This window comes from Symsagittifera roscoffensis, chromosome 3 (assembly GCF_963678635.1).
Source record: "Symsagittifera roscoffensis chromosome 3, txSymRosc1.1, whole genome shotgun sequence".
Lineage (NCBI taxonomy): Eukaryota > Metazoa > Xenacoelomorpha > Acoela > Convolutidae > Symsagittifera > Symsagittifera roscoffensis.
Genome location: NC_087064.1, coordinates 72,371,630 through 72,395,472, shown reverse-complemented (window position 1 = coordinate 72,395,472; position 23,843 = coordinate 72,371,630). Strand labels below are relative to the sequence as shown.

Below are 23,843 nucleotides of genomic sequence, written 5' to 3'. Positions count from 1 at the left end.
CCTGAATACAAAATTCGTCTCCATTTTGCAAATGGTCGGAATAAGAAAGATAGCCGGTGGCTGTGCAACTAGCACAGAATGTTCAGACCACAATCTCGAAAAAGATACACGAAATTTTTTTTTCATGTTTTTATTTCCATTTAGAATTTTTTTTGTGCGTGGTGTTTATTCTTAGAAAAAAAACTTTTGTGCCAGGAAAGACGCCGACGTTTAGATTAAGAGTCTCAAGCCTTCGCAGCTGCGCTATGGTTGCTTGAGAGCGGGCAAACATTACCCAACGATGAAGCAGATAGAAAAATTGCTTTTAAAATTTCAATGCTATGCACCACAAGTGCCATTAAACGAGCACTCTTTTTGCGGCTGGGCTAAAAAAAAACAATTAAATAAAAAACTCCTTTTCATTCCTTAAGACTTACAAAATCATTACAACTAATTTAACACATAGATACATATTTCTCAACGCTTTATACATTTTTTTCGCGAAACCACAAGACAAAATAAATTTCAGCCAGAACAAAATTTGACTTTTCCTGAAAAAAAAAACATTAAAAAAAATCACGAGTTATACAAGAGTCTGAACCAAGTTCATCGATCCAAAAAACAAGCCACCAACACTGAAAACCGACACGCATAGATACATATTTCTTAACACTTAAACATCTTAATCAAAAAACATAGCCAACAGACAGTCAACAGGAAAAAACTTCAATATTCGAATTTCAAATTAAAATTTATGGCCTTTGAATATCAAGAAGAAATTATGAGTGACATTTTTTGAATAAACTAACTCAATATAACAAACTGAATCAATAGATAGTTTTTCTTCCGCTGGGAATTCTGAAAGCTTATATCTACGCTTTTGCTGTTCGATATGGCAATTTCTTTCCATTTAAGAAAGGAACTGAACTGAGCTTCCAAAGAACTCTGCATCCAAACAGCGAAAAATCAATTTTGAGCGCGAGCAAATTTTGAGCGTATTCAAGTTCTCACTACGTTCATCGACTCATTAAAAAAACTTCGGTAAAAAAGGAGCAAAAACTACACATTCAGCTCAGATATCGATGAGCAAAAACTTTTGAAAAGGCTGGGAACGTAAAATATCATCGCACCTTGTACAGTACTCTGTTCATTCAAAGAGATTTCGCAACAAAAAATCATGGTTAAAAAACGGTACCGCGACAACTCGCAAGAAAAGACAACTAGCAAAATTGAAGGAAAGCGACAACTCGCAAGTTTTTGAAGCTAATTGGAAACTTTATATTCTCGGTTTAAGGTCGCCGGTGGGCGCACTACACGCGCGTCGCCGCGATAACCTGCTCTACATTTCGTACAAAGTCCTACCCTCTGTTGGCAAGCTCGCAACACATTGGCGCGACTGCGGCGGTGAGTATATTGCGAGTTGTCTTTTAATGCGAGTTGTCTTTTATTGCGAGTTGTCTTTTCTTGCGAGTTGTCGCATTACAAAAATAAACAACAAAACGAGATGTACATAAGATTAAGATTAAAATATTATTTCGCTCCTGGTGAAAAAAACTTATTACAAAAAATAATGTTTGAACATTTATTTAATTTCTGAATGCTGAACGACAAAATACATTAACCTTAAGTACGGTTTAAATATATACAAAGCTTTAAACGAATTTTCAACTACCTAAACAAAAATAAAGTGATGATTAAATCGTTTTCCGATGATTGATTGATTGAAGATAAAAATAAAGCGCCAACAAGAAACGTCGATGCACTTACGAACATCTAAATGGATTCCAGATTCTGAGTTAGCTTATTTGTGGCAAAACAATTAGAGTTTGAAATCAATGAAAATCTGCATTATCGCATTTTGTTTGAATATAATTTTTCTCAAAAAAAAACGAACTTTTAAAAAAATTGCTTTTGTTGATAGATATGTCTACTTTGAAAACTTTATGTTTAATTATTCAGCAGTAAATTCTACCACCATAAAGCGCAAAAAAATATATACTCAGTATTTAATCACCAGAACCAGGCTTGACTTATGAATTTGACGAACGCGGGCGTACTTTTCGATTTTTAATAGGCAAATCCATTCGAATTTTAGAAATCTTCTAAGCCCTTAAAAAGACCCTTTTCGAATATTGTTCCACCCGTATTAACCCGCCCCTTACTTAACGCACACACAATAGGCGGCCTGATTAGAATTGTACATTTAATTTGCACAGTGTAGTGTATCTGTGATTCTTCTGTTTGTTTGATTCTGATACTGACTGACAGTGAGTGTTAGGAGTGAAGTCCGACTATCCCTTCTATCTGGTAGAGCATGTGAGGTGGGAGCGGCATGGAGTGCTGGTAGAGAAATGGAACTGCTTCACACTAAAAACAATCAAACCAAGTGCAGAGAGACGAAACGAAATGAATCCAAGTTTCCTTAACTAATACGTAATGTAGTCATTTTTCAAAAAATTACAGCTTTTAAGGCTTTTATTAAAGCCATGATTATTTTTAGCCCAACAACAAATTATATCTAAACAGCTATCAGCTTTTCTCTATGATATTAGTTCAAAACACAACTTGTCAAAAAGTTTGGACCGCTTAAAATGAAGGTACAAGTAGTATCAAAGGTGCGGTGCTAAAGGAGAGAAAAATGAAACAAAGAAAGACTTAAAGAACCCATAAAAGGACTTTCTTTCTCGAATTAACTCGATCCAATAAATTTGGAAATACTGACTGTCAGATCTGGCCGTGAGAATGCCCTGTCCACAGGCAGAGGCTGGGGAGGCGAGAACCAGGAGGCACTTGTGAGGTTGTGGTGGGGGGAGATGTACTTGAGGACTGGGAGAATGTGTCCTTCAGTCGAGAACAGAAACTTGCCAGCCATGTTCGAGGAGTGCAACTCGTTCTCTTCGTCAAATAACTGAAGCAGTCAGCCTTATAACAGTAACTAGCAAGCCCGTCTCCAACAACCAATTGTCTCGCAAAAAGTAGTTTTTCCTTTCATCAAGCTATGAAACTCAAAACAATTTCAAGTTGACCCATATCGTAAATGGGTTTGAAAAAAATAAATCACGACCGAATCGGTCCGCGAAAAAATGAAATTTTTCTACACCAGCTGGACCAGAAATAAAACTTTGAAATCCGATAGCGAAAAAATAGGTTTTTATATAGGAGCCATTCGACCGACGAAACTTCCAAATCGGTTTTCGAAAAAAAAATCAACTTTTTCTGAACAAGCTATTTAAGACATGATTCTTTGAAATATTTCAAACTATTTCATGAATTAAATCGGTAGGTTTAGATTTTTTTTATTGGAGCCATTTAACCAATGAAATTTTGAAAAAAAACTTTCAACCCATTCCATAGACTGAATCGGTTCTCCTTTTTTGAGCAAGCTATTCCAGCTATAAAACTAAGCAATATTTCAAGTTATTTCATAGAGCTAGTCGGATGACAAGAAGTTAAATTTCTCTCAGCAAGCTATTAGTTAACTTTGAAATATTTCAAGTAAATTTATCAAGCGAATCGGCTGGCGATAGTTCATGATTTTCTAAGCAAGCTATTTGAAATTTTGAAATATTTTGCATGAAGCGGATGCCAAAAATTTCTCCTAAGCAAGCTATTCCAACAATAAAAATTTCAAATATTTCAAGCAATTTCATGAAGCGAATCAGTTAGCTAAAAAAATTCATTTTTTCTAAGCAAGCTATTCGAGCTAAGTTTCTTCACGAAGCGAATCGGATTGCAATTTCTATAAAATTTGATATTGAAGCCTTTCAATTGATGAAACGTTGAATTATTTCAAACTGTTTCATAAAGAAAATCAGTTTGGGAAAAGTTGAAGCTCATCTTAACCTTGCTAATGCAGCTATTAAAGTTGGAACATTTCAAGTTATTCCATAGATCGAATCAATTCGCAAAAAGTTTTTCTAAAGAAAGCTATTCAAGCTAAGAAAATTTACAAGTAAATTCATTGACCGAATCGGTTCGCGAAAATTTGAAGTGTTTCTTAGCAAGCTACTCTATAGTTATGAAAACTTGATAGATGGCAAGTTATTTATAAAACCGAATTTTCTTCCAAACTTTCAAGAAATATTTCAAGCTATTTCATAGACCGAATCGTTTTGCGAAAAGCTTATGTTTTTCTCAGCAAGCGATTCGACCTCTGAAACTTTTAAATATTCTAAGTTACTTCATTGACCGAATCGGTTGGCAAAAAGTTTTCTGAGAACGCTAGTCATGCGATGAAACTTTGAAATATGACAAGTTGTTTCACAGAGCAAAACGACTGGCGAGCCGGTTTAGTTTTTTTAAGCAAGCCATTCAGGCGATGAAACTTTCATAATGAAATTGATCTGAAAAGACAAAATTTTGGAGAAAAAAATGGACAGGCACTGTCTAGCCTTGAAAATGAAGTGAGTTCATCTTGTCTAAAGAATTGAATTTTTGTCAAGAAAAAATTCTGGAATATTCCAGACTTAAGAAAGTTTGAGAGTTCAAGAATATTCTTGGCCTTCTCTTATACATTAAGTGTAAAGAATCTTTTAAGCATTGCATTCGACAAAGCTAAAACATTTCGTTCAGTTAAATATTGCGTCCATAGCGCATTCCGACTTTCATTTAATATATAAGATATATATCTGCTTTATTTATTCATATTAAGCAAATTAAGTTTAAGACCCTTTATGTTCTTTAAAGTAACCGCTTTTAAACCCGTTTAAAAACAACGGGGGGTCTATAAAACTTTTGGTAACTCTATTGAAAAAGTGATTTGAGATGAGGAAAATTTATATTTATTTATTCAATTAACTATACTTACTAAATAGAGGTATTTGAAAGTTTCGCTGAGCACAAAACTCTCCATTCGGTCTTCCAGTGTCTTAGACTTCACGTCTTTCAATGTCGCAAAGCCACAGCTGAAATGAACAGTTTAAATTAGCGCCATGAAATGTGAATCCAAGCATTCTGTCGATCAATTTAGAAAACAGTGTCGAGACAATTGGCGAGACGTTATGCGTTACTTCTGATGCAACAAACCCATGCACCAGATGTTTTCATAAAGCGTTGAAATTTTTAAATATCACGACGCTGGCTTCACGCAAGCGTTCCAGATTTCACAAAAAGAAGCCCAACGAATCCTTCGCAATAGTTTGCGAATAGTGAAAAATTAAATATGTCAAAAAATTGAATTACATAGCCAATAGACAGTTAGATAATTGTCAATGAACTCTCAAGATAGCCGAACAAATTGTGACTTTTTTAATCCTTTTTCAAATTCAATTTTCGCAGAAAAAAATATATATCACGTTAAAGAGCTCTTTGAATTTCTGAACTCCTCAATAGCCAACATTTTTTTTAAAAAAAACCCACTTAGAGAAAATTCGTTCAATAGGTGGTTTTAAAAATCCGCTCAAAATTTAGAAAATTCCATTTTTGATACTGAATTCAGTCACGTGTTTTCGCGCAATTTGAACTTTGTTGTCTGAGATTGTAATGTAATTTCCATTAATTAAATGAATGTAAACTGAATTTTAAAACATAGTTAACGTCAAAGCGCGAAAAATCAAGTTCCAGCATGCACAAATGATGCTTTTATCCCAAATACTTTTATCCCAAAAATAGCCAATGGAGACATGGAAAAGAGTCAATGAACGCAAGTATTTTCATATAGATGTCACTAAAGCTCTTTCAAACTCAGGAACAATTTCTGATTGACACTTTTTTGATTAAATTAACCTAATTTGAGAAAACTATCAATGGGTAAATTTCTAATTAAGCAGAAAAATCTGCATATTAAATTCAATTTTCGAAACTAGAAGTCAATCACGTTTTTCGTGATATTTATACTTTTGCAGTTCGATAAACGAGTTTGCTTTCCTTTTAACAAAGGATATGAACTGAACTTAGAAAAGATAGCCAACTAACAGTTGGAAAAGAGTAATGAACGCAAGTAAAATGAAAAAACTGACTTGTTTTTTGAAGAAAAAAATAGATCGCCCTAAAACTCATTGAATTGGTAGAACAATTTATGATGGACACTTTTTTGTTAAAATTAACCCAATTTGAGAAAACTGGATCAATACGTAAGACTTTATTTCGCTGGGAAATCTGATAATTAATTTTCCATTTTCGAAATCAGAAGTTGATCACGTTTTTCGTGTCCTTTATACATTTGCTGTTCGATAGTGTAGTTTGCCTTCTGTTTAACAATGGAAATGCACTGAACATAAAAACAGCAAAAAAATCAAAATTGAGCGTGAACAAATTTTAAGACTTTTTCCTGAAAAAAAAAACAAAAAAAAATCAGCAAGACCTATTTAAGAATACTCACTAAGTGCATTACTCTTAAAAACAATAAGTCAAACCGCAAAAAAGTACATTTGAGCCTAACCAAATTTTAAGACTTTTCCTGAAAAAAAAACAAAAAAATAATCGCGACCTATATAAGAGTCTGAACTACGCTCGTCGACTTTTAATTAAAGCAAAAAACGGCAAAAAGGAGCTCTATGAACGCCGGAACAAACAACGCTTAACATCCATGGGCCGGAGATTACGCGTCTCAGGTCCACGCATCAACACCATGTGCTCTTGAACATATCAAAACACTAGCCGCCACCAATAAGTCGGATGATCACATGCGATTAAATTTCCAGTATTATGCAGCAAACGAGCCAACAAATGAGCACTTCTATTTGCGAGTTGGGTTAGAAAAAAAGAGGACTTGTGATAAAAAAACAACACTCGTTAGTCAACCAATTAGTGCACCATTTGCACTTCGGTTATTGGATGGGGTAATTGGAAATAGTAAACACGCGAAAAATCATATTTGAACGTGAACAACTTCAAATACTGTTTCCTGAAAAACATCACACATCAAAAGGTATGTTTATTCACTTCCTTCATTGAAACTATAAAAAAAACGTTTTGTTTCTGATACTCTACGTTAAAAACGGTCATATACGCCTTGAAGACTTTTTGATACAATGCATAATTAGGCTGTGCAACAAGAACCATTGAAGCCTACAGCGATAAACCCGCAGCGAAAAAGAAATCAGATTTTTGAGATTGAAGATTTTTGAGATTGAAGAAATCAGAAACATGCTTTGAGATTGAAGTAGTCTCGAATTGCAAAAAGACACATCAGACAAAACGACACAATTAGACGTGCCTGACATTAAAATTGTATCAAATCGCAAAAAGACACATTTAGACAAAAAAAACTTCGCAAAAAAAACTATTCATTCAAATGAATGACTAAAAAAACTTTTAGTGCATTTGTATATACCTTCATTTTTAGTCATACAAATGAATGACTAAAAAACTGTTTAGTGCATTTGTATATATCTTCCTTTTCGGAATGGAGAACAAAATCAAGCTATCAAAAAAAGAACCAGATGTTCGGTTACCCACAGCGAAAAACCCCCAAAAAAGATTTGGCATTCCCCCCCCCCCCTCAAGCACAAGAAAACAGATACTTTGTGGTCTCTTGAGCTCCAAAATTTCTTCGTTAATGCAGTTCCGTTAGTATAGTACGGGCGTTTTCTGTACAAAAGAAGCTATTTTGACGACGGTGGTACTTCTTACTAACGCTTAACATGGCGATGCTTATACCATTTGGTTTCGTCAAAAAAAAAACTTAATTCATTATATTGCATGATTGTCACTTAATTTCGGATGCGCAATCAGATCATCGCACTACGCATGTTTCCACTAGTATACTCAACTCTTATTTCGGCTAGTATTTCGTTTTTGAACATAACCGCCAGCCACCCACAGATTGCCATTCTTACTGCAAAAATTTCATGCCTCATCAATTAGGCACAGACTGCAAACTGATCACTATATGTGACAAGAGACTGACCTGGTACGCGTGTATTTATTGATATCTTCTGCTATTATTCTTCCCACGTGTAGGTAGAAGGGACTCTTTGTTGCCCTGTAGAGCAGGTAAGTGGACTCTGCCAACTCCGGCCTCAGAGGGTAGAAGTGGACTTCACTGGTCTGGTGCACCAGATTGAACCTCTCTGGAAGAGCAGAGTACTTCTGCCAGATTGCAAAGTGGAGAGCATGCTGGCAGATGGCTTCTTCTATGTCTCCAAACAACACCTACAGCCAGACATTTATGATTATGGCAGTTAATTCTTTCTTTTATCTTCAAGAACCCGCTAGTTTTCGAGATATCGCACTTTTTAGATTTTTAAAAATTTTTTCTCATTAATTTGTTTTCAAAAAAAAAAGAAAAAAAAACGATAAACGATAACTAATCCAACCACTGAGCTAGAGTAACCATGCTGAAAGAAAAGCTGTGTCAGTCACCAACAAACTAAGTATCTAATCGAATCTACCGAAACATAAAAAAGAAATTTAAAAAAAAACATATTGGCAGATCCGTGGTGGATCCTAGGATCCCGTTATCTGTCATCTCCAAGTCTCAGAATCTGTTATGTTGTATATTTAAATTTGATGTTTTCATATACTGGAGAAATTCATTCTTTCTTTCTTTCAAAACTTATCAAAGATAGAGTAGCAATGTCGGAACCCTTCTCATTTACCGTCCTTCTGCAACTGTAGGTTGTTACAAACAGAGTGAAATGTCGACCATAGGTAACAAAAAAATCTCTGAAATAGGTAACAAAAAGATTTAACCAAATAACGTAAAACAAAACAACAGACCTATTGTCAAAATTTCTTCACACAATAGGTTTGTTGTTCAAATTTCTACTGAAATTCAAGAAATATCTTCAGAACACCTACCAGTATTCCTGGCCATGCAGCCTGTAGTGAGTCTATCCAGTTAGTGAGTAGTTGTCCAGATCTGTAGTCCACATTGCGGAAGATAGGAGGTCCGCTGGGATCGCCACTCCTCAGAGACGGCGACAGGCATCGGTGCCTTCTAAACATATATTCATTTGAGTATTCGGTTAAACAATGTCGGACCCGTTCATGCTCAGAAAATATAATTTCGATATCTTCTCAAGTTTAAGTGAGTTTCAGTGCCTCTAGCTAAAGATAATCTTCATTTTCGGTTTAAAGACCACACCATCATTTTTCATTTCTGGTCCGTTAGAGTTGATTTGTTAAGTTCTGAAAACTTGTTCACATTATCTAAATTACTAAATTACTCAACTCAAAATGAAGTTTGTCAATTTACCAAATATGACAGCTCCGTCAAATGATCGCCAAAGTATATACCAAAATATAACTCATAACCATAACTTGTTTCAACTCCATGTGAATCAGAATACCGAAAACAGAAATATTCTCAAAGCATAGAATTTCCAAACAGCGCAGAAGACGGCAAGACACAAAAGCCAATAAACAAAGAAGACAGGAGATGGTCATGAGCACCACTTAAACTTACCCTTCTTTGTTGAAATATGAAACCAGTCTATACATCTCATTGAATAGTAGCAGATAGTCCTGCTCGTTGAACATCACATATGCCTTGATGAGATATTCATAGAACGAATCCATACCAGCTCCCAACCCACTAAGACCACTATGCCACTGCTTAGAATGGATGTCAAATGAGTTGCCAAACAGAAAAGTCTCGTTATTGCGCATATCCCAAACTGATCGCAGTGCATTGCGAGCTACTCGTTCGTACACTGGGTCTCCACTTAGGTGTGAGAGTAGTCCGAACTCTAGACTGAGGGTACCCACTCCTGCGAGGCAGTTGATATTCTGACGCAAGTAAGGCTCTTCCGTCACACCATGACGCAAGTTCACCTTCAAAAACATCGAACAATAAACCATAATAAACGGTATCTTGAAACGCTATCCTTAATATATATTCACGTCGAATAACCACATATAAAATGCCTCCCCGAAAAACGCAATATACAATTTGGAGAACCTGCTTGAAGCTAAAATCGCTTTTTGATATACATTATCAAAAACAGTCCTAAATTATTCTATACAAAATGGAGCTAAGCAGCTGAAGAGAAGAAGCCAACTCACTCTTGGATAAGGCAAGCCTGCGTGGCTCTCGTGGAAAGCAGGCAGGAGTCTTGAGGCAAGATCCAAGGCCAGGTCATATAACTCATTGTTATACCCGTCCACTAGCGTTCCTGATGATGACGACTTCGATGACGCTTTCCGCGATGATTTATATTTATGTAATGATGGCTCTTTAGCTTGAGCCTTCTTAGAACTTCCTTGCCTGTTCTTTTTGGAATGGTGATGTTTAGGTGAGTCGGCTTCAGAACTGGCTAAGATATGTGCTGATAATAGACCTCCCAATACCCTTAAACAGATAAGTTTGACCTATATTTTAAACTATAGACAGCAACTTTTGAAAAGTCAACTTAGCTCGGATTTACGACGGTTACCTAAACAAGGGCTTTGATTTTAAAATATTGTTTTAGTGTTTTCAATGATCTCGCTATAACATGATTTTCAATATTCTACGGAAGAAAGAAACTGTCGTCAATGGGAAACTGACCTGATATTAGCTTCGAATACTTGTACGTTCGTGTCCGTATCGAAATCCACATTCTCAGACACCAATCGCACACCTCGCGAGAACTCATCCAAGTCGCCCATGACCTGACAATCAATCAACAAATTGGGATCATATCCCTTCGCTGTCTTTGAATTTCTGTGAAAAAGAGCACCATTTAAAAAAAATTCCCTATATTTCTGTAAGTTCTTCAAGACTTATTTTAAAAAAGAAAGACTTGTTTTTCATGATTGTCTTTTCTTTTTCCCGGTCTTTCCTCGAATGAAAAGTGGTCACTGCTTTCAAACCATAACTATTGTACAAAAAATTTTCTTAGTTAAAGCAAGGGGCATTGGTGAGAAGAACGGTTGTGAGGGGAGCGGCAGGAAGAGGCAAGGCTGAGTCTCCGCTAACATCAAAAGGCCGGGTGTTCGAGTCCCCCATGATTCGTGATCGTTGCTTGAGGGTGAGGCAACATTACCCAGCCCAGAAAAATAGCCAAAAAAACTGTATGTACATCTTAACCAGGGGCACAACAGCGGTTCTCCGTAAAGAGCTAAATAGCTCGTATGTTGGTCTTTCTTTCATTGAAAAGCAGTCTTACAAAAAAAAACTATAATGTTATACTGACGTATAGCGTGTCAAGAGCATCGATGAGTGTCAATGAGTAGTTTCCTAAAGCATCGTTGAGGTGAATGTTTGATCTAAACGAGTCATAATCGCGGATCAGCTCAACAGACAAACTGCACTATTTTATTACTCAAATCGTCACTTTTAATAATCTTAAAACGGCTCTTTTTTGGTCCCAAAATGGCTATAAACACACCATCTTAAAATTGAAAGTGCCTTTCATGTCAAAAACGACTGGCCAAGTTGGATACAGATTGGCAAACTTACAACCTATTATATTTTTTAAAAAAGCATGAGATACTATTGCGAAAAGACCCTACTTGTCAGGATCAGCACCGCGTCCCGAACAGTTGATTGGATTGAGCTCGTCCAATGGAAATGCATGCTCCATGTACCCATTGTACGAATGATAGAACATTTCCTTCACGAACTCTTTCATCGCCTCTTTCTCCGAGCTAGGGAAGTAAGCGAAGTCCGAATAGATATTGGATAAATTGCTGGCATAAAATCTGTCTTCGTTAACCAGGAACTGATCATTTGGCCACGAGTATTTGTCGGCAACCTGAAACAAACAGAAAATTAGATATAAATTTAGCTTATTGTTCCGACCATGTCACTGGCTTATTGTTCCGACCATGTCACTGAAAATCGCGGAAGGCGCTATGGACTAGCTAGTGTTTTTCCTCTTTACTTAACTTATTTTTGCAGCGTTAGACATATTTAAATCGTTTCTTACCGAAACGAAACAACATACAATTTGGCGAAATTTTATTTCAAACATTGCAATACATTTTTTTAAAAACAACTTTCCGAATTATGAGTTTTTTTACATTCATCGTTGCAGTCGAAACATTGTGCTAGCACAAAATTTTTTTTTATTAAGCTAACTTGAACTTCGCATTAACAAAACTAGTTAACGAGTTTCCACGAAGTGAGTGCCATCCTGCAACCTGAAAAAAAAGCAAACAGACAGTTGGAAAAGTGTAAAATGAACTCGAGAAAACCAATTAAATGGTTTTGAAATTTTTGAACATTTTTCAACTTACGAATTTCGGAGAAAAACTATAGCACGTTAAAGCGCTTTGAATTGCAAGAACCATTTATGATTGACTAGCGTTCATAAAGTATACACTTTCGGAAGGCTGCGCATTGCAGACAAGAGAAAACCGATATGAAAAGATTTTATAAAACTAAATACAGAAGAACTCATTGAAAGAAAAAGATTTCTAAGTACTGAAAATTCAAAAACGACCAATACACTTTGAGTTTGGAAAGGAATCATTTAGGATATTTTATCATTTAGGAAATGCCCCCTCAAAAACGTTTATTCAATTGTTACTATTTTCCTACATACATTTTGATTGATCAACCTGAAAACTTTTCTTCTAAATGAGCATTTGATACAAAAACATACTTTCTCGAAATCAGAACACCGTGATGCAAAACTTTTTTTGGCAAAAAAAGATCGACAAAATTTCATGAAAAACCGTCCCGCTCCTCGAGAAAATCTCTCCTCCCTGGCTTTTACATTTTACAATGTGACTTGCGTTGCAAAAAAAGCGGACTGACCGTTACTTAGCACAGTCACAAACTCTCTGGTCTTAACAAAATAGCCAAAAGACAGTTGGAAAACATATCTGAACTCAATGAAACCAAAAGTTAAAAACAAACGAGAGAGCCAAATTTAAGCGCGATTAACCTAAATTGATTTTTTGGGAATTCTTTTTTAAAATCAGTTTTTAATTTAAATTTAAATTAATTTTAAATTTAACAGCAATAAACATTAAAATTTAACAGTATTAAAGATCGAGTTGATTTTTGCCAAAAAAAATCTGTTTAGGTTAATCACGCTTAAATTTGGTTCTTTCATTTGTTTTTTAAATTAATTTCAACTTTATTTGCTGAAAAGGAGGCAAATTACGATCTCCAAATACAAGAACGAGTTATTTCGATGAAATTCGTAATAAAGTAAAAAATTGTGTTGATATTTTTCCAAAAAAAATCAGTTTAAGTTAATCGCGCTTAAACTTGATTCTCTCGTTTGTTTTGAAATTAAATTATCCTTGCATGTTACGCACCTCCGGTGCTTTGAAATTTTCACAACTCATGAAAAACCGCATATATTGAAAATCAGATCTGCAGTCTTTTAGTGTACACTGACAGCACCCAATTACATGGTTGGTAATTTCAAACTTTATAATTTTTTAATTGCCTTCCGCCAAATCTCGAGAAGTACAAACATTTAGGTAGTCATTTTCGGAGGCCAGATTCACAACTCCTTGAGTACCCTGGCAGCACCCCATTACAGGGTTGGGATACTTAAATCAAGTGAAATTTTCTAAATCTAAAATGATTGAAAATTTTGAAAAAATCAAAAAACCTCATATCTCGCAAACTAAAAGGATTTGAGAAAACACACTTTGGAGCAAGATTGGAGCAAGACTAGCAACCCTCGAGAGCACCCTAAGAGCACCCAATTACAGGGTAAAGAGTTTCAAATTTTGAAAACAAAAATTATCAAGCTTTTTGAAATTTTTTTGAAAAAATCACAAAAAAAACATCTCATCTCGAAAACTACAAGGATTTTAGCAGTCATAAATGGAGGCAAGGTTCGCAACGCCTAAGAGTACTCTGATATCCCCCAACTACAGGGTTGGGAATTTCAAATTAAAAAAAAATCTGTTTAGGTTAATGACGCTTAAATTTGGTTCTTTCATTTGTTTTTTAAATTAATTTCAACTTTATTTGCTGAAAAGGAGGCAAATTACGATCTCAAAATACAAAAACCTTTGAGTTATTTCGATGAAATTCGTAATAAAGTAAAAAATTGTGTTGATATTTTTCCAAAAAAAATCAGTTTAAGTTAATCACGCTTAAACTTGATTCTCTCGTTTGTTTTGAAATTAAATTATCCTTGCATGTAACGCACCTCCGATGCTTTGAAATTTTCACAACTCATGAAAAACCGCATATATTGAAAATCAGATCTGCAGTCTTTTAGTGTACATTGACAGCACCCAATTACATGGTTGGTAATTTCATACTTTATAATTTTTTAATTGCCTTCCGTCAAATCTCGAGAAGTACAAACATTTAGGTAGTCATTTTCGGAGGCCAGATTCACAACTCCTTGAGTACCCTGGCAGCACCCCATTACAGGGTTGGGATACTTAAATCAAGTGAAATTTTCTAAATCTAAAATGATTGAAGATTTTGAAAAAATCAAAAAAACCTCATATCTCGAAAACTAAAAGGATTTGAGAAAACACACTTTGGAGCAAGATTGGAGCAAGACTAGCAACCCTCGAGAGCAGCACCCAATTACAGGGTAAAGAGTTTCAAATTTTGAAAACAAAAATTATCAAGCTTTTTGAAATTTTTTTGAAAAAATCGCAAAAAACATCTTATCTCGAAAACTACAAAGATTAGAGCAGTCCTAATTGGACGCAAGGTTCGCAACCCCTGAGAGAACTCTGATAGCCCCCAACTACAGGGTTGGAAACTTCAAATGAAAAAAATTCAAAGGTTGTTTTTTCAGAATTTTTTTTAAAAACCACAAAAAACGTCAAATCTGCAAAATTACAGAGATTTGAGCAGTCCTAATTGTAGGCAAGATGCGCAACCCCTGATAGTACTCTGGTAGCCTCCAACAAAAGGGCTGGGAATTTCTAATTTTGAAGAAAAAATCACAAAAAAAACGTTATATCTGGAAAACTACAAAGATTTGAGCAGTCCCTATTGGAGGCATGGTCCGAAACGCGTCAGAGTACCCTGAAAGCACCCAACTACAGGGTAAGGAATTTCAAACTTTGAAGAAAAAATTAACTTGAGTTTTTTGAAAATTTTTTGCAAAAATCACAAAAAAAGTCATATTTCGAAAACTACAAGGATTTCAGCAGTCATAATTGGAAGCAAGGTTTGCAACCCACTGAGAGTACTCTGATAGCTCCCAACTACGGGTTGAGAAATTCAAGTTTTGGAGAAAAAAAAATCGTTTCAATTTTCTGAAAATTTTTTTGGAAAACCACAAAAAACGTAATATCTGGAAAACTAGAAAGATTTGAGCAGTCCTAATTGAAGTCAAGGTTCGCAACCCCGGAGAGTACTCTGATAGCCCCCAACTACAGGGTTGGGAAATTCAAATTTAAAAAATTCAATAACTGAGTTTTCTGATTTTTTTTGATTAACTACAAAAAACATCATATCTGGAAAATTACAAAGGTTTGAGCGGTCCTAATTGGAGGCAAGGTTCGCAACCCCTGAGAGTACTCTGATAGCCTCCAACTACAGGGTTGGGAATTTCAAATTGAAAAATTCAAAAGTTGAGTTTTCTGAATTTTTTTTTAAAAACCACAAAAAACTACATTTCTGAAAAAACTAGGAAGATTTGAGCAGTCCTAATTGGAGGCCAGGTTCGCAACCCCTGAGAGTACTTTGATAGCCCCCAATTATAGGATTGAAAATTTCTGAGAATTTCAAATTTAGAAAAAAATTTGTTTGGGTTTCTGAAAGTTTTGTGAAAAGAAAAGGACAGAAAAAAAGACAGAAAAAGATAGAAAAGATCGAAGAAGGCTCGAAAAAAATTTAAAAAACAATAGAAAAAAGATAGAAAAAGAGGGATCAAAAAAAGACAGAAAAAAAAGAAAGAAAAAAGATCAAAAAAGAAGGCTCGAAAAGATAGAAAATCCAGATAAAGATAAAGAAAGATTGGAGACAACCGTTTGACAGTAGTACTATTCTGAACTGAATCGTCGAAACCAAATTGAAAATAAAAAAATTAAGAGACGGGTAGAGAGGCATAACCAAACTAATAAAAAGCAGGTATACAGACAGACACTTAATTTGACCTCGAAAAAAATTACAAAAATTTATGACCTTGCGGAAAACTGATAGAAAATTTTTTAAGCAATGCAATATATGATATAGCTTAAACATGAGAAAATTCTTCCGTTAAACATGCAAAACATGGGAGATAGCTGTCACTCGCATCTAAATATAGTATAGATAGATAAATAGGTAGACATAGATTAGGTTAGGTTACGCTTAATTTTGGTTCTCTCGTTTGTTTCCAAATTAAATTCAACTGCATTTGCTGAAAGGGTGGCAAATTAAGCTCTCCAATCACAAAAACTTAGAGTTATGAAAAAGACTGAAATTACAATTGAGGACTTTTTGTGATCGCGCACAACGTTGGTAATTTTTAACAACATTTAAAGCTGTTATGATGTGATGTCAGCTTTAAAAATGAAATTTAAATTAAAAGTGTTGGCATCAATTTAAAATTTTTTGAAACCATTTAAATTTTTAGCAATATAAATTTTTTTAGTCTGTTTTTAGCAATTTTTCTGCCATTTTTGGTACTTTTTGCACTTTTGAAACAATAAATCGAAAGCAATTTATTTGAGCATATCTATTTGCAACAAAATTTTATCAATGTTGCCGTGAAAACTAAGATTGTCTGCTTTTCCGCGGAACTGTGAAAAGTGAAAATAATTGACATAACTAAACTGTGCAATTCGGTGTCGGATCGAATACCACCCGAGCAAATTTTTTTTAATTCAAATTGTTCGATTTAAATAAAAACTTTTCATTTAAATTGAGGGGTCTCATAATTTCACATTTGGCATTACTGGACATAACTGACACTAGTGAAAATTCAAAAAAATGACATAACTGTTATGACATAACTGCCACTAGTGGAAATTCAAAAAGCTCCTAACAATCAATGTACCTCTGGACCAACGTCTGTTTTGTGATAATTATGTTTGTGTTACCAAGTTAGGCTCATGGAACCGAACAAATAATAAAGCCGCAGCAGAAGATGCAACAAAAACAAGCAGAATTTTCAAAACACTTCGAAAGCTTGATTAGATAAATCCTTGATGATTTAGGCGCAAAATAAGCTCTAAATATAAACGCTAAATAATCTCTAGCTTTCATTAAAATTATCTCTAAAATCAAAAGGACACAAAAAGCGGCCTAAAAAGACAGACCAGACCACATTTTGAACGTAACAACTCTGATTGCGGAGAATAAAAGAAAAACAGTCAATTAAAGACAAAAAGATGGTTAGCGCTGTATAAGACAAAAAAAAACAAAAGCGAAGCGAAGCTTCACACTACTAGCGATATAACAAACGTATTATAACAAACTAGCCGCAGTAAAACTGTGAAAAACTGCGCAAAAAAGATCTACCAAAACTTCACATCTGTGTCTTAATTAGGCTCAAAAAGAAAGCAACTTCAGAAAAGCAGAGATAAATTTAAATAGGCTTTCGTAAACTGAATTTCAGAAAACAATCAAAGGGTGAAGTGGAAAAGAGCCGATAAGTTTTTAACATGAAAAAAGGACAATATTCCAATTGCTTGCTAATCGCAAACGTATCTGTTCTTGAGACCTTCTTGGCACCTAAAATCGCGCATTTAGCTATAAAAAAGTATGCATAAAAATAAAGACAAGACTGCACAAGTAAATCAGGGCAAAGCCCTGAGGTTCTGACTGCATTTAACGGCTAATTAAAAATTTTTTGGCTGAATTATTCATAAAATAGCCAAAAAAAAAATTGTTTCTCTTCAATTTATCAGCCCACACGGTGTTTTCAGTACGTATAGATACACCTGAGCACCTGAATGTTTGCTTTATTTCAGTCTGATAATGATCTATAATTTATCGAAAAAGTTCACATTGATTGTTTCCTCTTGAGTACGTAGGGATACATGTATTATAATAATAGGTAAACTAATAATACGATCAAAAGACTAGCCTCAAAATAAATTGGAAGGATTTATTCCACAGCTTACGTGCATTCTTAGAAAGCAATACACCGCGCTGAATGTAAAAAATGCCCAAATTAGCAATTTCTAATCTTAACAAAAATTAACTTTGCGAAAAATAAATATTTAGGTCAGATTTTTTAAATTTCAGCTCTGAACAATATAAATCAAATGGTATAAATTTTTCCGTGTTTAAAGTGCAATTATAGCTAGCCGATTGGGCATTTTTCCTCGCCTGCAAATTATTATAAGTAATTTGTCTGTTCACATTGTCTGATTGTTACAAAAATCGGCCATGAAAAGCATAATTGGTTTTCAAACTTAACCTTATAAAAACCTCGTTATACCATAAAATTGATGGTTATATGAGGTGGTGGAAAGGAAAAAGAGCCAACACGTTAAGTAACGAAGTAAGGTTTGACACGGGTAAAGAAAAAATCTGTTCAAAATTGTTACTTTGGGCTCTTGGCTCTTTTCCAGTATCCCACACCCTCGTAAAATTGCAAAATTAAGCGTTTGATGCAATTTATAACAATTAAAGTAATTTCAAACAAACTTTCATATAAAGAATTTCAGAAAAAATCTAAGGGGAGACTGGAAAAGAGCCGGGCTATTTTCCACTCCCTTTCCCATTTCAAAATTTTCATAGTTGTTTCTCGTGTTATAATGGTTGAATGCGTAGTGTTATGATATTAAGTATGAAGAACACACTTGCTCACAATATTTAATTTGTTCACTACTAAGCAAATTTTTATTTTTTTATCAATGTTAGTATAGTTTTGCATAGCTGAAATTCAAATATGGCCGGAAAGTTGAAAGGAGCCTTAAAATTTAAATTTGAAGGTGGGAGGGGGAGCGGAGAAGAGCCAAATATTTCGTATTTTCTAGAAAACTCGGAACAAAATTGAAAAACTTGTTATGTTGGAGAAAACTGAGAAGCTCCAAAGACTCTTGGCTCTCTCCCAGTTTCCCACCCCCCTCAAAAAATTACAAAATACAACTGTTCAAAATTTGTTCACACGGCATTTTGCATGTTAAAAATGCTGTACAAATTTGTTCAACTGTTCACGCTGACACGTTTTAACGCAGTTTATTACATAAAAAGTCATTTTAAATAGACTTTCTTTTATTGAATTTCAGAATAGATCAAAGGGGGAGGGGGGGGGGCTGGAAAAGAGCCAGACTCTTATGCGTCCCCCTTCCGTATAACATAAGCATATATTTAAAGGAGTAACGATAAGCTTCAGTCTACAGGCCAGTTTTTATAACAATCGAGCTACGTGAGCAAAATTATTTTTTTTTGTAAAAACTCGCAGGTGCGAGGGAGAAGGAAGAGCCCAGCCAAAAAAGATAGTTGGGTTCTAAAATAAGATTCTGTGTTGCAACAGACTGTAGAACTCACCTTATAGAGAGTGCTGTACATATGAGGATTGTTGACACAGTAGAAGAACATACTGGTGAAGAAGTGAGCAAAAGAACTAGTAAACATTGCACACGCGATCAACTGCTCGTAATTCATTTCTTCCACAGTACCATATTAACACACAATCCAAAACAGTATACAGAACCAAATTCAGTCAACATCAGAAATTCAATATTTCCCCATGGTGTCTTCGAGCACATAAACCAAGAACAAAGAATATCATCATCCTCTTCAAGGGATTAGGTCCAGTCATGTCATATCGCTCTGCAAGACATTTTTTTTCTTCACGTGCTTCCAGAAATCTCTATACGTGCAACGTGTAATTTCAACAATTTCTTGACACCTTGACCCAAGAATTTTTTAAATAATATAATTTGTTTTATCGAATTTCTCCTTCAAAATAATTTGAGTATTTTGGATTCTTTTTCAGTTTTCTTCAACCTCACATAACTATCAATGGCTCCTGTTTCCCCATCTGCGGATTTTACTAGTAAAATGTTTGTCCACAATGTTCGTTAAAACTGACACGCGGACTAATTAAACCATTCATGACAAACACTTTTGGTCTTCATACTTAACGTGAAACCATTCTAAACCATAATCTTGATGCAAGTTCGTGGTGGAAAAAAAACATCAATAGAAAAATTGATATCACAATTTGATTAAGGAAGATCAAATATGTTTGGAATATGTTAACAAAAACGAAGCGGAGCTTCGCACCATTTGCGATACGACACAAACATTAATACGCAAGTAAAAACAATAAAAATTTAAAAGTTTAAAAAAACTAGGTGAGAACATGTCTCGATAAAAAAACAACTAGGTGCCCAGCTAAAGCTGGAGGTACGTGTTTGATATTGTGTGAAATTGTTTTTACTTATTCGCGACGAAATATGTGATTTCGGAAAAAAAAACTTCTCTATCAAAATCAGAAGGAAAGAAAAACTTTGAGATAATCAATTTTCCCAAGAGATAACAATTCTCTTACAAAAAATAAAGGAGAACAATTATCGCAACCGTTTCTTTCAATTGAACTTTTCACCTTCAATTTGTAAGGGTTAATCAAAAAGTTTTTCAAAATGTCAAAAGTTCTATATCGGAACTGGTACGATAGTTAGCGAGAAAAGCACAAAGAACGGTAAAAAAAATTTTGACATTTCGAGAATCATATCTGTGTAGAAAATAACGGAGTAGTCGCTTTTGCATGACAGATTCACGCAACCTGTAATTTCGATGGAACCCAAAATCTAGCAGTTCTCGAGAAAAATCAAAAAGTTTTAAAAAATGATCAAAAACCAAAAAATTGATTTTTCCGAGGGCGATGACTTGCGTAGAAAAAATTTTTGTGAGTGGCGGCTAATGCAGTGGGACGTCTCACTGCTCCTAATCTCCATTGAACCCAAAATCTCGAATTTGAGAGGTTAGTTTTCGAGAAAGGTCAAAAAGATTCAAAAAAGGGTAAAAAAAATTCGAAGACTTGAATATTCCAAGGCTAATAACTTTATGAGTAAAAAATCCGGACGTAGCCGCTTACGTAGGGGAATCTTTTGTGTTCATCTAAACCAAAAACACAGATTTGAGACGGGTAGTTCTGGAGAAAACGAGTAAAAAAAAAGACATGGGTCAAAAACTGCCTCCCACAAAAAAAAATATTTTCGAAGGCGCTATGGACAGAGGGGAAAATGAAACAGACTAGGGGAATATGCGGACAAACAGGATAGTAGGCGTTCTTTCTCTTGAAACTATTTTTTAGAAAATCAGTGAAGTTTCCGAGAAATTTTAGCAAAAAGTGAAAAAAATTTCCAAAAAAAAATGAAATTTCAACCAACTGAGTGGTAAAATTAGAACAAGTAACGCATACATAGCAGAGGGGAAGGCCAAAAAGATCCAAATTAGGTCATTGGGCCAATAAAAAATAGATTGAATTAAAGTGCGCCAAGAAAACTTTTAACAGAATTAACAAAAAGGAAATACGAAGTCAAGTTACATAAAATTACAACTTCCTTTTTTCTCCTTTTTTGGTGATTTTCTCCTCCCTGCTGGTGGTACTTCCTTTCAGTTTGTATTGATTTTAAAGTTTATAATTTCAGTATTTTTCTGCGAAATTCCCAGCGAATTAGTTTTTCGAACTGGAAAAAGCAACCTGGAGTAAATCAAACACTTAAAACTTTAAAACCGCGCAGCAAAAGAAACGATTCAAGATGTGGAAACTCAGACGTCAAAGGATAAGCAAACAAATAATTGGCCGACAATTTTATAATTCCAGAATAATTCCAGCTTGAAAGAGACAGGCACTGTTGATTTTCAAACCCAGGACTTTTGCCGACCTAGACGTATTCGTTAAATCCAGGCTAAGTTGTGTGACATTCGACCAGAATGGACCAAAATGCAGATTCGGCATAATCGAGTTTTTAACAGCGAACCTTCCGAATTGGCGATTTTGAAGGAATAAGAGCGTTATTGGAACGATTGGCCAAAAGGTGAAGGCTAGAATATTCCGGTGTTTCAAATTTTTGCAAGGCCGTCGCTACAATAGTTGCAAGGCCGTTGCGAACAACGGTGAAGAGTGGAAAACCAGCCTTCCGGAAGGAGAATAAAAGCCTTATTTCCCCGGACTCAGGAATCCGGAGGGGTCTCGGGACTGAAACTTTTGTTAACTTATATAAACATTTAGCTTCCCTATTATGTCCTGAGTTGAATTTAATTAACATCTGAATTCATTCTACTAAGATGAGAAGCTAGAAGTTGGGGGAAAGGGTTGATCCGTCTTCGATGGAGATGATGATTTTCATCTACTGAACAAAAACAATAATAATTCAATAAATAGTAGTAGCCCTGATTTTAAGAGTGACCTCGTGGTCTGGGGATACTGAGACCCAGCCATGAGCTCACTATTTCTGCATGTAATCTAGTTAATTTGAGTGTTTTGACCGAATCCGAAAGCAGTAACGTTTTTGTCGACCCGATGTTAGAAAGACCACCGAAAGTACTGGCTTGGTAGAGACGGTTAAAAATATGTAAAGCTCTTTTTAGACGTTAGCCAGTCGTCTGAGGACTTAGTTTTATTTTCCGTTGATATGTATCTTCCGGGCGAATGTTACATAGATGTTTTTATGGCGCTCCTGGGTGTTATTCTTTTTTAACACCATGACCGGCAGAACCGTTAACGAGCACTCCGCGCCGAGCAGATGCTCACATTAACGCACTTAATAGGCCTAAACCGCCGGGGCGGAAGGGTAGTTCGGAACGCGGAAGCCTTCCGGATTACCGTGAATAGCTTTTTAACCTAGTTAAGACCGAAAATTCACAAACAGGAAGGGTGGGGGGATCGGCCATCCCCTCGTTCCCTGAGGGATTTGTGACCAAAAACACTTAAAGATATATATAAAACCAAACAAAAAGTAGCATAGTACCCAAGTAAAACAAAAAACATAAAAAATAACCGAAAAAACCAAAAACAGTAAAAAAAAAAAAGTAAAAAATCAGTAGAAATCATCCCCCCAGACAAGATGTGATCCGACCCTCCTGTTTTTTGTTAATAGATATATTGTTGTTACAGGCATTTATATCAGACAGGATTGTTACGATCAATTTTGTAGCCCGTTTGTGGGGCTTGTACTGTAGGGTGATTTGAGCATTTAAGCACGTTAATGATAAATTGCGCTCAATCCGGAAGGGTCAGCTGATTTGCGCTCAATCCGGAGGTGTTTTGGGAGAAGACTGATCCGGCAAGCAGTACAAGGAATGACAAGAAGGGGCTCAACGACAACAACAATCGACCAGGACTTTTGCCGACCTAGACGTATTCGTTAAATCCAGGCCAAGTTGTGTGACATTCGACCAGAATGGACCAAAATGCAGATTCGGCATATTCGAGTTTTTAACAGCGAACCTTCCGAATTGGCGATTTTGAAGGAATAAGAGCGTTATTGGAACGATTGGCCAAACGGTGAAGGCCAGAATATTCCGGTGTTTCAAATTTTTAAAATTTCGAAGTATGACGTCATATTTCTGAGAAACGTCAGAAATGGCCATGTTGGCAGAAAACTGGAAGAAAAACACAACAACATTAGTTGCGATAGCGAAAACAACAAAGATTGTGGTAAAAAAAACAACAACGAATTGCAGAAGTAGCAGAGACCGCTCCGAGTTGCAACTATTGTGTCGCTACAATAGTTGCAAGGCCGTTGCGAACAACGGTGAAGAGTGGAAAACCAGCCTTCCGGAAGGAGAATAAAAGCCTTATTTCCCCGGACTCAGGAATCCGGAGGGGTCTCGGGACTGAAACTTTTATTAACTTATATAAACATTTAGCTTCCCTATTATGTCCGGAGTTGAATTTAATTAACATCTGAATTCATTCTACTAAGATGAGAAGCTAGAAGTTGGGGGAAAGGGTGATCCGTCTTCGATGGAGATGATGATTTTAATCTCCTGAACAAAAACAATAATAATTCAATAAATAGTAGTAGCCCTGATTTTAGGGGTGACCTGGTGGTCTGGGGATACTGAGACCCAGCCATGAGCTTACTATTTCTGCATGTAATCTAGTTAATTTGAGTGTTTTGACCGAAGCCGGAAGCAGTAACGTTTTTGTCGACCCGATGTT

At 35.5% G+C, this 23,843-nt stretch overlaps 1 protein-coding gene across 2 annotated transcripts; it reads right to left on the bottom strand.

Annotated features, from left to right (window-relative positions):
* Nucleotides 1-1,319: 1,319 nt before the first annotated feature.
* On the bottom strand, nucleotides 1,320-19,803 carry LOC134842021 (ER degradation-enhancing alpha-mannosidase-like protein 1). 2 transcript variants are annotated; one of them, XM_063858160.1, is made up of 11 exons: nucleotides 19,214-19,803; nucleotides 11,359-11,600; nucleotides 11,040-11,112; nucleotides 10,412-10,515; nucleotides 9,928-10,213; nucleotides 9,329-9,696; nucleotides 8,722-8,860; nucleotides 7,829-8,073; nucleotides 4,787-4,883; nucleotides 2,702-2,887; nucleotides 1,321-2,346 (listed from the first exon to the last, which is right to left on the bottom strand). In XM_063858160.1, exons 1-11 carry the CDS (start codon nucleotides 19,328-19,330, stop codon nucleotides 2,254-2,256), a joined length of 1,950 nt encoding a protein of 649 aa, XP_063714230.1. In that variant the 5' UTR covers nucleotides 19,331-19,803; the 3' UTR covers nucleotides 1,321-2,253. The 2 variants fall into 2 exon arrangements, with proteins under 2 accessions (XP_063714231.1, XP_063714230.1); XM_063858161.1 differs by lacking the exon at nucleotides 19,214-19,803 and having other exon boundaries at nucleotides 1,320-2,346; nucleotides 11,040-11,083; nucleotides 11,359-11,558.
* Nucleotides 19,804-23,843: the final 4,040 nt, after the last annotated feature.